Source organism: Manacus vitellinus, unplaced genomic scaffold, assembly GCF_001715985.3.
Source record: "Manacus vitellinus isolate BGI_N305 unplaced genomic scaffold, ASM171598v3 scaffold_6_pilon, whole genome shotgun sequence".
In the NCBI taxonomy this organism is placed as follows: Eukaryota; Metazoa; Chordata; class Aves; order Passeriformes; family Pipridae; genus Manacus; species Manacus vitellinus.
Genome location: NW_021940750.1, coordinates 2,162,246 through 2,176,228, shown reverse-complemented (window position 1 = coordinate 2,176,228; position 13,983 = coordinate 2,162,246). Strand labels below are relative to the sequence as shown.

General features: G+C 40.6%; 1 protein-coding gene across 1 annotated transcript; it reads right to left on the bottom strand.

Annotated features, from left to right (window-relative positions):
* Positions 1-716: 716 nt before the first annotated feature.
* On the bottom strand, positions 717-13,708 carry LOC103754032 (astacin-like metalloendopeptidase). Its single transcript, XM_018082099.2, has 13 exons — positions 13,640-13,708; positions 13,397-13,421; positions 11,337-11,353; positions 10,926-10,950; positions 10,012-10,083; positions 8,869-9,003; positions 8,116-8,233; positions 7,222-7,400; positions 7,012-7,096; positions 6,481-6,608; positions 5,628-5,743; positions 5,000-5,225; positions 717-844 (listed from the first exon to the last, which is right to left on the bottom strand). The coding sequence occupies exons 1-13, from the start codon at positions 13,706-13,708 to the stop codon at positions 717-719; spliced, it is 1,323 nt and encodes a 440-aa protein (XP_017937588.2).
* Positions 13,709-13,983: the final 275 nt, after the last annotated feature.

The following is a 13,983-nucleotide window of genomic DNA, read 5'->3' as shown; positions in this document are numbered from 1 at the left end:
TAGTAAAATTGCAAATAGTGCTGCTGATATTCCTCCACTGCTGGGCTTGCCCTGCTTGTTGCTGGGGAGAGGCAGGGAGAATCTGGCTGAGGCTGATGCTTCAGTTTGGGTATCCTGCTGTCCAGGACCTGAATGTAGCTCTGCAGCCAGCGGCCATGGGAGCTCAAGAGAACCTGTGCTGGTCCTGTCAGGCCTTGTCCCCAGGCCAGCCTGCATCTTGTCCAGCCCCACCTGTGACTGCTGTCTCGGCACCTTAGCTCCCCTGCCTGAGTCCATGTAGGTGTCTGTGCCTTCTGTGTGTAGCACAGGAGAGCCAGAACCTCTCTGCATGCATCTCCTCTCTCTGTGGAGACCCCATGATGAGCTCGAGGAGCGGGGAGGATGGGATGTGATCAAGGACAGGCAGTGGGGTGGGCAAAGAACTCCGGGGCAGAAAGGAGCAGAGGGTGTATGTGAGGGGTCCCACTCTCTCTGCATTGTTGCTGCCAGCATGGACAGTGTGGCAGGATGGTGCACAGCCCAGGCAGCCCACATCTACCTCAGGACTCTGAACACACAGACCCCAGTGGGGCATCTGGGGTTCAAGGTGACAGTATAATTGCCCCAAGTCTGCATAGAGCTTAATGAAGAAGAGTTCAGACCATGAGGGGGACACACACTGAAATAAGCATGGGAATTACAGCCTTCTGCCTCCCTACAGAAAAGCCCCTTCATGTTCAAAAAACCTGTTTGTCATTGCTGAAAGGATACATCTTTATTCCTGCTGGGGTAACAGGAAGAAGGAATGGCACACTTGATGGCACGAGTGTAGGATCTTCCACTGACAAATCATCTGTGCTGTTGCCTGAATGGAGTATAGAACCCTGTGGTCATGCCATAAACACTGCATTCCACCATGATCCTCCTGGGTGCAGAGTCATGGGAATTATGTCTCTTGTTATCAATACAGGCTGTTCTTGTAACCCTTGTTTGGCTGCTTCTTTCTGTGCTTTCTTGCACGTGCACATTTCCATCTCCACAGCATTCCTGGCAATCTTTGTATTTCATTCCACAAGGACTGGCTTGGCTGGATTGCTATGGATGTAGTCTGGGGGAAGAGCTGGTGTCCTAAAAGATGTTCTGCTACATCCCTGGGAGCTTTTGCATATGTGAAGGTTTCCACATGCCTAAAGTGTATTTGATCCAGAAGTCCCAGCTTCATACCCCTTGGATAGCACCCCAGAAATATAAACCTGCACAGGAGCCTCACAATATGCCTGGTGCTCTGTCCTGCCACTATAGCTTCAGGCTAGGATTGCCTGAGGGAGATGCCCATTACTGTCCCAGAGGAGACTGTGCACATGCATATGGGTCTGGGACAATCCCAGCTGTGATTTTTGATGCTGCTCTCCCTGCTGAAGTACTACCTTGCTCAGCAGGTGTTTTCTTCAGCAAGATGGTGTCTCTGAAGATGATGTTTCTGCATTATCTGATGTTTCTTCTAGGATGAGGAAGAGGATGCAGATATGACCATATGTTTGTGTGTGTATGTGTGACAATGAGTGGAGCTACAACTGGACCCGCTCAAGGGTAGCCTCTTGAAGCCATCCCTAGGCTGACACTCAGTGGTAGTCCTGCAGCCCTATCTGTAGTGTAGTGCACGTCTCTAGAGCTGGAGGGAAACCCCCATCTGCATGAGAGAAAAGTTACACTTGTGCTATAGGGCAATAGGTAGAGATATGATCCTGCTGAACAGGGTGGCTTCTACCTTCAGGTTGAAATTAAACTGAGGGGCTTATATGGTCACAGCAGAAGGATGTTGGAGTCCTCAGGCTAGAAATGGTTTTCAGACACAGACAGACAGGCTACCTAGTACTGCTGTTCCTATACCCTCTAGCTGATGGCCAAGAACCCAGGTGACATGGAATCAGTGACTGTCCTGGGCTGCCCACAATATCCTGGGCTGCCCACAATATCCTGAGCTGCTGGTATCTGTGGAGTGTTGTCCTGGGGCAATTGAGTAGTCACATCCTCAGACTGAACCTTGGTTCTGTCTCTGTGACCAGCTTTAGCCCTGTCCTGTGCAGTAAGGATCAAACTAACTCCACAGAGGCCTGGACTTTGTTGAATACCTCTTGGCAGGGAAGTGTTTTTTCTTTCAGTAGAATTAGAAAGGGAAACTTCAGGCTCTTAACATCCACTGGGTTTAATTTTTTCTTGATGCAGATTGCTTAATTTCCCTTAAAAAGAAAACCTCTTAATTATTTTAGCAATTTTAGCAATACAGAGATGACCACAGCTTTATTAATTTCTCAGCCATTGCCAACAATATTTCAGAATTCTTACTGAGATCATTATTCCTCCTTCAAGGGTAAGTATCTAATTCACCTGAAACTTCCTTTTCTTCACCCTGTCGAACATTTTAATCACATCTGAAATCCCTCTTCAAAAAAAAGTGCTAGGATATTGGTCCTCACCAACTGGCTTTGTGGTATTATTTCCTCCATTTTGTTTTGTAGGAGCTCAAGAATCACAACTGGCCAATTTTTTTCTCTAGAACTGCATTTTTAACAACATTTCAGAAGGGCTACTCCTTTTATGATGTGCTGATAGCAACACTTGATTGCTCAGAGTAACTAGAACAACATATTAGAAGCTGAACCCATCCTGCAATGTCTGAAGAACAGAAGAAATGTCTCTTCTAAAGCAGACTCAAATTGTTCAGAGGCATTTGCACAGCAACTGTGGATAAGGAACCAATTTTCAATGGAATTAAAATTTCTCTGCCATCAAGAACTGACTGATTCTTCATCATGCAGTATAGATATAGACAGGACTTTGAGGAAATTCTTTCAGATTAAATATATTTGGTGCCTCCTTTAACAAAATAAAAAAAATCAATAATTTTTCATTTGCCATGTACATTTTACTCTGAGATTCAAATTCATTTCCCACAATTCTTTTCTGAAAATGTATTTCTGTAGGAAAAATTCCCAGGTTTCTACTGTTACAGGGTAAAAACTTTAAGGGTATTTCCTTTTTTCAGCCTTAAAAATACAAGTATTAAATACAAGTATTAAATACAAGTATTAATATCTGTCTATGCTGTGGATTAAAATAGCAACCTATTTTGCTCAGATCTGTTACAGGCTTGTCTTGGTCAAGAGAACGTAATTTCAAAAGTGTAATTGCAGGCAAAGGACTGTCCAGGATTCCTGACACTTGCAGCCCTCTGTCCTCCTTATGAGATCAGAAGAGAGAGCTTAGCTTCTTCCCTGACAAAAAATTTCTTCCCTGAACGTATGCGTGAACTCTGGGAGCCTTATCTGGTCCACCTCTCGTCCTCTGATAAGCTTAATCATCTCTGTGGACCAAAAATGGCTTGTGGCTAAAGAAGCACCTTTAGGTGTTCTCTGTCTACCAAAACTGTACAAGGAAAACTGCAATGGGAAGCACCAGTCCTTTACTGGGAATAGATTTGTCTTGTCCATCTTTCTGGCGTTTTAAGGATGTAATGGAACTGCGAAGAGAGATGTCATTTTTGGAAGCTTAAATGTTAGGCTGGGATAAGAGTCTGCGTGGAAGACCTTTTCATGCTGAAGACCATGAAGACCACAAAATGAATTTTTAAAGTTTGAAGCTGGTCTCTTCAGCCAACTAACTGAACCCATGATGATGTCAGTGGTATACTTAAGAGACATCCCTAGGGCTGAATGAGGGGGGCTGGTAGTGTGTTGGATAGTGCATTTGACTTGAAGTGACTACTGGAAAACAGAAATAGAAACTTTTTTTTTAAATTAAGCTTTTTATTCAATTGTTAAATAGAAAGAGGTAATAACTTAACTGTGCAGACAAAAGGAGAAGTATACAAGATGTATAGAATTTGTACATTTATATGGCTTGGGGAATAAACTTTCTCCAGAAGATGAAAACTTTGATTCTTAATGGAATTAAATTTCATACTGATCCAAGCCAGGATAGAAGCAAAGTAGGAAACATAATTTCAGTATTCACAGAATAGGTTCTTCATTAAGTCAGTTGTGGATGCTAGATCTTCTTTGATTACCCACTGTAAGGAAAATGAGAGAATATTTAGCTTTTCTGAACAAACTGAAGCATCTCTAAAATACATGCATGCTAAATCACATTTTATCTGGCAACTAAGATTGTTTCATGTTTGTGGACACATCAAAGTGGAATGAGTTTTTTTATTCTTCTTTCCTTCCATAGCTACAGTGGACAGAAATAGATACCACATAGAGACAATGCAAAACTGCTGGTTTGGTTTGGATATACAGTCAAGTTACTGCATTCCAGTGGATTTATGCAAATTCTATGTGCTTGTTTTTATTCCATGGCAAATACAAGGTCGTGTGATATAGCTGAGCTTTCTTTCGTACTAATGCAAGCTGCACCATTCTACAGTTGCAGGAGGCTACAATTACAAACAGGCATTTCTTTATTCCATGCTAGCTCACAAGCCTGTGGTAACTTCAGTGTATAGTTCTGGCCTTAGTTCTTCATTAAATGGGACTGAAGAAAACATGTTTTAGCTGGATACATTCCAGGGATCCTGACCATAGAAATGCTGCCTCTCTCCTTGCCGGGGGAATGGGTGACTTCACTGTAGGTCTCTGAACTCTGTGATTAAAACCTGCATCTTTTCCAGAGGAACATTATATTTAAATGCTGCATTACAATTTATTCTATTTCCATTGTGCTAGTGATGCAGTAACATTAAATTGATTGCCCATATTGGCACGTGTTTTGTAATGGAATATATTTGAGAGGCAAGGGGAACAGTCAATCACCTGGCTAACACCACTTAATCCTGAGTGTGGCCCCATCTGCATGAATGAGCAAATAGTATCAGTATATAACTGATCCATTAAATCAAAAGCAAGGAAGGAAGTGATGGCTCTCGTGGAGAGCAGTTCCTCAGTATTTTTCCTGAGTGAAAAGAAAGGTTGATATGACATAGACTGTTTTTCTTTGCCATTCTTCCTGTCCTCAGACTTACCAGCAGCAAAGGTGGCTTGGAAACCAGAAGCTGTATAAGCACCATCTGTGATGAATTCTACAAGCATAAGATTACTAGAAGCAACTATGTAATTTGGTATCTTTGATCCACAGGTCTTGTCCATTAGAACTGCAGAAGACTTGCTGGATCCATCATAAACTTTAACATAATCACCCTGACAGCCTCTGGTTTTCTGCAGCTCAAAGGCTTGAAAGTACAGGGAAACCTGGAAGGAAAGAGCAAATCAACCTTTAATATACATATATACTTCTTTCATGGAGCCTCCTTTAAAACAGACTGACTGTAAGCTGCAGCCAAGCACGAACTGGCACTGCTTACCCAGCTTTGCCTCTCATTCTCTGAGGCTTCAGATCTAATGACTGAATGCTCCCATGCTCAGATAATTTTGTCTTGATTTTGCAAACCTGAAGCCCAAAGTATTGAGGTTTTTCAAAATCACAGCTCTGCAGTTGTCTTGGCCTATATCTGGCTTAAGGGCATAAGAAGAAGCAGAGACTCTCTCATGGAGAAGATCTTATCTGGGAACTGCTGTGCAGACAAAGCTTGAGGTGCTTAACATAGAAAGAAATTCAGCCATATTTCAAGACCACTATAAACCTGTGATTACCTTTCTGGATCGGGTTCGGATGAGCCAGACACAGTTGGTGTTATCTGAATAATTTCTTGGGTAGTTGGCAGATTTCAGTGACCCAGAAGTTCCGTCAAGAATAGTGCTGCAACGACCTGAGAAAAAAATGTTTGCTTCAGCACCAGGGTTGCAGAAGCTTCCACTAATTTACAAGTACAGTCTTTCAGAATGGATGGCTCTTGGTTGTCTAATCTGTCACCATTCATTTCAGAGTACTAGTATATCTTGATTAAAATGAAAAATCATCTTGTCCTAATTTTCACATAATGCATCAAAGAGAAAAGTAAAGTAGTGCTTGGAAAAAAGCATTATTTTTTTATTTATTAGCTCTGTAGTTTAGCAGAGGTTGAATTTAAAGAGTTTAAACATACAAATTTAGAATGACAGATTAAACATTTGAAAACCGGACATGAAATGGTTCCAGTTCAGAGGAGCCTACGACTGTTTTGGTTTAGCTCAGGTCTTAAATACCAACTGCCGTGAGGAACAGTGATCTCTGGCTCTCTTGGGATCAATAGTTGTCTGCTGAACTGTAAGAAACCAAATTACCCCATTGAAGTATTCAATGTGGTATGCAGTTAGTCCAGCAGTCAGTTGCACAGCAGCCACTTACACCAATAGTGAATGCGTTTTATTTAATTTAGAAGCAGAAACCATTTTCTCACTAATCACAGCCTGCCTCCAGCTTCACTTTTGCATTCTCTCCCAGAGTAACCCAAATGAGTACCATGAATTTATGACAATAGTCTCACAGTCTTTGATGAGTAACTGCTGCCTCTGCGACATGCCCGGATCTGAGTTGAAGATGAAAGGGTGGCTTTGAGAAACTTACTGCAGTTGTAAAGTTTGTTGATTTTGGCCACGTCCAAGTTGCTCAGCCCCTGCCTCTGTCCAATATGTACTGATCCATCAGGAATTGGTACAATTGTCGCTTTTCCAGTGGTATTAGTGAATGTGTATCTGAAAAAAACCCACATGAGAAATTATGTTCTCTAAGTACCATATCTTCTTTCAGGATTCAATGGCATGCTTTGGAGGGAGAACAAGAACTATACAGAAGCTGTTGCTGTGGCCAGTAGTGCTGTTTAAATAGATTTTATTGAGATGTCCAGCAGTAAGCAGGGTTATTTTCCAGATAGTCTCCTTTGCTCCCAGGCTCAGCAGTTAAGGGCTCCCTAACGGAAAGCTAAGGGATATAAAAGATATCGAATTAATCCTACAGAGAGGTTTGTATGAACTGACTCCTACTGCTTTTCTCAGAAGCGGAATTGGGGAAACTGGTAGTTAGGAGACAGTTATGATAGAAACTAATTCTCATGTAAGATTTGAGCTCCAACAACAGGAATGCCATGCTGCTACTTACGGGCCATAGTGCATTATTGAGGAATAGTCATACGGAAGACCCAGGTTATTGGAGTTTTCAAATTTCTTGAAGTCTGATCTGTCAGCTGTAATATATGATATTGTACTTAGAGTATGCTTCCAACCTTCTCCCATCAGGGAAGAAGGGAAGGCTGGGAGCAATAGGATGTATCTACACCATTTTCTACATTGAAGAGTTCAAAGTACTTACGTGGACTGATGTACTCCCACATGATCTTTACATGCTTATCTCTGTCACTTCGAGAGTGTTCATGCAAAAAGCCCAGAGCGTGCTCCAGTTCATGTTGAATTACTCCTTTCCACAAGCATCCTCCTTTCATCACAGAGACAGTCTGCCCACCTCCTACTCTCCCATAGTTGGACCAGCAGCTGAGAGAGGCATCAGATTATAGGATTTTTATTGTCAGGCAGACAAAGGGGAAGAACAGAAAACCTTGCTTCCCATACCTCTTGTGGGAGTGGAAGGACTCCTTCCTCTCCACTGTAATAGTCAGTCTACAGAGGCAAAACCAATCATGGTGTAGAAAAGAACACAGTATGATCATTGCTAAATCTTCCTGGAAGATTTTCATTAGCACAGAGGCTCCTGACTTCTGACTTTACAGTGACTTTAACTCCCTTGAAATTACATTTTTTTCCAAAATACTGAACACCATATCAGAGCTGGAGCTAAGGTGAATAGCACTTCAAGCTAACAGATGTTGAACAATTTTCTCATAGGCTCCAATTCTGAGCTTGAGAGCCAAATCTGTGATTCAGAAAACTGTTTATTTCATAGGTTGAAATTGGGTTTACTTGTGCAAAAAGTAATCAATATATGTTGTTCTCAAGTGTGCATTATATCACATAGAAAACATGAGCTTATTCTTTCCACTTTAATGGTACTTTTCCATAATTTGCATTACTTCAGTGTCTGCAGTGAGTCTGTGATATACGTGTTGAGCCCTTGCACTAGTGAGGTATCCAAGGAGGATACATTGGCACTGTGATAAAAAAAAGGCCTCTCTAAGGTCACACAGAATAACTGTAGTGAAGAATTGAAAAACATTGTAGAAATAACTCGTTAATTTATCATTCAACTCACCCATCGACAGATTTAATGCTGAGGTAATCACGTTCTGTCTTGCGCTTCACAAAATTAATACAAGTCAGTGCTTCAAATTCTGCCATGGCATCATGAATCCCTTTTACGTGGCTCTCCTCTGGAGAAGAAAGGGTTAATTTTAGGCGTCACAGGAGGACAATGGCAAGTGCCATTAAAATCTCACATGTTCTCAAAAACAGGGTAAATGAGGGACAGAAACATTAGCCTAGGCCCTTCCGTGTTTTGTATTGCTTAGTACTTAATTTCATTTAAGATGTTAACAGCCTGGCACAAGATCCTGTTTATCCAGATATTTGTCCAGATGTATTCTGGTACCTTTTTTTTTCAACCACTTGTTCTTAATTATAGTGATGATTGTTGATTTATCTTCTTATTGGACACTTGGACACCACTATGGCAAGCTGTTCTACTAACGAAGAGCCAGCCATTGAAGCTGCACTGTAATAGGAATGAACCTTATAAAGGCAGGTATTCTGGAAAGTACCATTAGATGGAATGACCGTTCTTGTCTCCAAGAGAACAGATCCAAAACATTATAGATGCAAACTTTTCAAAGACATTTGATCTTTTTCTGGTTCAGGTCTTTGTAACTTAAAATTCATCTGTGCTTACACAGCACAAGTAAATTATTAGAACTGATTTATTCAACTGTTTGTGTCATCACTATAAGTAGCTTTCTACCTGAATTTTATTGGATAAAATCCACTTTTTATTTTTGAAATTTAAACCCACCATAAGTAGGATCCAAGACATAGGGAACACGAACAATCCCATCACGGGACTGGGGCCAGTTGCAATGGCGACAGTTGATGGCACTGCGACTCCTTCGTGGAACTATGTCACCTTCTTGCAAGTATTGAGAGCTGTCTGTGGTGAGAGAGAAAGGATGGAAACATCTGAGCCATAGGTTGCTGGATGCTTGCTAAGCACACTTGGAAAGCTGTCACTCTCTACTAATACTCTTTTCCTATTTTTCCCTAAGCATCTGTTCCTGGCTAGCATGAGAAACAGGTTATTCAGCTAGATGGATGTTATCTGCCTCCCTAATTTTGCTGTTGTGTCTTTAGCTAAGAGGACACAGAACTGGGAAGATCCAGTTCTGCTGGATGGTGTTCAGGCAGGATATGGAATGACTGAAAGCAGTTGTAATAGTGAGAGGGATGCTGTACTTTAGTACTGTTTAATCATCCATCACGTGACACTGAATGAATGACATCAAATACCTCTCCAGGAAGGGTACTGGACAAAAGCAGGAGGTGTCTACAAGGAAACCCAAGAAGGCGAGCAAACCAAAAAGAGAAATGAGTCAGGAGAAAAGTGTAGGCATGTTTGGTGTCTATTTTTACAGATAGTAATAAAGCTACTCGAATGACTGTTGAAGGGAAAATGTGAGAAAGACAAGCTGATAGATCAGGAAAAGTTTGGAAGGGTCAAGGAACAGCAAGTCTGGAGCAGGGAACATGGAACTGACTGTAGGTCATCCAGGAGTCTGTACTACAAAGCCATATGATGACTGAGTGCAAGTGATGCTTGAATTCAAGTAAAAGGCAGTTAAATAACAAGGCATCTAAATATCTGTGTTCACTCTTGAAGTCCAAAGAATGACAAAGATGTTGAAAGCTACAATTGAAGAAACTGTCTGGATAGTTCAATTGCCTCTACACCTGGTAGCATCTTCAGTATTGACTCTATAGGTTTGAGTTACTATAGGGCTTCAGCAGTAGTCTCAGTGTCCTGTCTCTGGGCATCTCTTACGTGATGGTGTGTAAGAAGGGAAAATATTCTCACAGACTGTCGTAAGATATTGTACCTCCCATATCACCCCCCAAAAGCAACAAAGACAGACCCATTATCAACAGGGTTTGGGGGCATTACCTTGGTTAACTTTCAGAATTTTGTTAAAAATAACTTCTTCCTCAACATCAGTCTCTGTAGGCAATGGAGATTCTGTTCAGAAATACAAGAGTATCACTTTCTCATTCCCGGGGAAAATATGAATCTTGATTTTTAACCTGATGATTTTCCCGTGATGCATGACATACTTACATAGCCTATTTAGGGACTGGTAGGGTGTTCACTCATGTAGATATTTGTTCAGTGACACAATCCTGATACCATCCCAGCTGTAGTTATTTTGGCATTAATCAAATCCCAAGAGCCCTTCTTTTTATTTGCCTCTCTCCCTTTTTTTCCCCATAACCGTCACATTTTTAAGCCTCAGACTGCAGTTTGACTTCTGCATATATAACTTACACTCAACCCTACAACATAAGACACCAGAAGCAAAAACAGATGGAGAGCAGTCCTGATGCTTCCTGCTGGACATGCTAACCTTTTGATAAACTCTTGAAATCAATGGAATTGGAACTGCATCCCTATTCCATGAGTCATACTGATGTCCCCAGCTAAGCCCAACATCAAGGACTCCCAGGCCTTGCAAGCAAAATCAGCCAACTCTGAGCATTATGCAACAAGCCTTGACATCAGTAAAAAGCAGAAACACCTGACCTCTATGCTTTCTACAACCTTTGGAAGGGAATTAAATCAGGACATTATTTAAACAGAATTATTTTTAGCAAAAGTAAGAGGTGATGTTTTTGGCAAGGCCAAACAATTGGTCAAAGCCAAGAGACTTTGCTTTGCATTAAATATTGTGGTGAGTGCATTCATTTAAAATTCCTTCCCTAAGGTTAATTTGTGTTAAGCATGTACTATTTTCTGGAGTAACTGGGTGGCTAGCAATCAGTATATCCTCTCATATACGTACTTGTAGATGGAGTAATACATACCATATATATCCTCTTGTGTAGTAACCTGAAAGAATGATATATTAGTATTATCTCACACTTTATAATATAACATTAAATTAAATAATATAACATATAAAGTATCAACAGTGTCCAGGCCCATTAAATGTATCTTCCATCAGTGCAGTCTTGAGCTTTTATATACTGTACCATGTGTAAAGAAGTACCACAGCATGGTAAATAGTCTTCTTTGATATCTTGGCAAATATAGATATCATAAAGGGAAATGTAATCTGAAGTGTGGAATAAGTTTCAGATACATTCTGACACACTGTTGATCTGAGAAGACATTACTCCACTGGTGGAGATACAGGTGGAAAACAAGAATCTTAACCTTATTTTCACAATGTAGAACCCCAAAGTGATCAGAAGAGCTGATTTAGCTGCCCTTACCTCAGTAGGTTCTGTTGCTGCAAAAAGCAAGGAAAAAAAGACAAACAAGAGGGATAAATTAGAATCTGAATACAACTTCACAGTGTTCAATATTATGGAATTCCTCAGCCATGGGAAGGCCTTTGCTTGGAGGGAAATGGAGTGCACTAACTGATGCGTGGGCACAGAAATTAAATTGATATTCAGAAAAAAAGCTATGAAAATTCCTAGTAGATCATGCTGAGGGACAGAATTCTAGTCACTTGCCATCTAAAAATCAACAAAATATTTTTTCAGCTTCAGTGTGGAAAATTACAAAAGAAACCAGGGACAAAAAACCCTCTATATCCCCAGTTTTTTTTGCAAATGCAGGCTAACTAGCTCAACAATACCCTCTGGTTTCACAGTGTCCAAGAGTAATGTTATAACGTGAGATGAAGGCTATAATTTAACATGGGAAAACAATCTCATCTTCTGTATGTACCTGACAGCAGCATGTACCATTCTAAGTCCTAAGGTGTCTTTTTTGATTTTTACCAAATATCAGTTTCTAGATACAAACTAGAAGTGAAAATCTGACCTGATGTGCAAATTTCTAACTTCACTGTTATAATATCATAAAAGTTTAGAAATTGCAAGGACCTCCAGAGGTCATCGATTTGTCTGCTTTCCCTAAGGCAGAAACAGTTTTATCTATATTATTACTGACCACAGTTTGTTTGACCTGTTCTTAAGTATGATGGATATGCTGCAAGCCTGTCTGCGAATCTCTTCCAGTTTGTCAATATTGCACTCTTCCTTGTCAAAATGTAAAGCAATTGCTTTTTTTCTCCTATTCAACACTGATGGAGAGAACAATCAAGTAAATAGTTCTTATTTCCAAGCCTATCTGTGTTCAAAAAGACTTCAATCTCTTTTTCCAAATTGTTACTTCAGTTACATGGTAAAGGAAGCCCACTGTAATGATTGTGGTTTATTATAGAAAAGTTCAGTCAATTCCCACCAGCTGCCTCAGAGAGATCCATGAAATCTATAAATATTCTGCAGGGAAGAACATTTCTGGGCTGGGTTGACCAGATTCAGAATTTATGCACCCAAGAGGCATTAGATTAATTGAGTAGTCAAAGTTAGTGGAAATTAGGCTCCAGATTCTTAGGCACATACAGCCTGCAACTTCTTTTTAAAACCCAAATGAAACACCAGAGAAGGCATCTGCCAACTTCTTGATGAAATGAACATCTGGTGTGATACCGCTTTCAAAATTACACAGCTCATGTTTTCCCTGTACTGTAAATACTGGAAGACGTTTCAAAAGGCACAAAACCCAGTAACAATGGTAAATTCAAACTCATTGCATGCATTTGTCCCAGTAACCCTGTAACTTTGAGTCCCAGCAACAGACTACTTTGAACTCAAGTAAACGTGTCCCTTGGTCTCTTCTAAATACAATAAGCAGTAATTTTACAACATCCCTTTGTTTCCATGCCATACATAACAGTTCGAAAGAAGAATTTGTCAGTTTTCTTTAGTCACTTACTTGCTTTGACTATGTCAGGCAAATTTTTCCAAGGTGTCTTCCTCTCACACACATTACTCTCAGTTTCTTGATGTAGTTAAAGTCTACCTACAGGTTCCTTCCCATTGACCTCTGGAGATCTGCAATTATCTCCTTGTATTTTGCAAGTTGCCAGAAGCTAAGCCTGTATTATTTGTTTTCCATCCCAGAGCAAAGCAAAGCTTTCTTTGATGCCTGACATCCTTTTCTCTTACTGCTGCACCAAGGTAGGCAAGAAGGCAAATGAATAGCAGTCTTATTATAACACTCAATTTAATGAAAAGGTAACAAAAAGGCCTATTGAAATTTTATTTTCAAGCCTGTGAAAGCGCATACAAATTAACCTAACAAACCATAACCCAAAAGACTGTGTAAAGCACATCTTTGGGAAAACACATCTGCACCTAGCTCAATAACAAATTATGAAACATGGCCTAATTCAAAAGGCCTGTGTCAGTGCTTTCACATGCTCTCAAAACAAAGTGTGTGATACACAAACAAAAATAGCAGTCTAAATCCTACTTACTTGTTGTGCTGTTTTCATACTTCTCCTGCAAAACCAATAGATAAAAGACATTATTCTTCTATAACTCACTAATGCAACAACAATAGCATCAAAATCAGGCCAAAGGGAGGAACCAAATTATTAGATTGCCTTTATATATTATTATATTACTAATATTTTCTTGCAGGAAATTTATCAAAACAAGTCTTCACAGCTTTGCTTCCAGCTAGAAGACAGAGCACAATTGCATGGAGCTGCTCTCACCTGAATAGGAAAGCCCAGGGAAGTGTGAAGCAAAAATGCAGTGAAGACCAGGAACATCTTCAGATCCATTCTGCAATCCTGACAGACCACCAGTGCACGTCCTTCTCTCTGCCTGCTCAGGAGTGTTGCTGCTAGATATACCAGCAGAGCCTGCTCTGCCGGGGCTGAAAAATCCTACCCCAGCCAATGGGAATCTCGGCAGGAAGCAAACTTCTTTTGCAGCCTCAATAACCAGTTTAGCCTCTGGGCATCCCCCAGTGCTGTGCTATTGCTGTCACCGTGATCTGTAGCATCCCTAGTCTTAACACTGTCATTCATGCTGCTCTCTAGAGCTGGATCAGCCT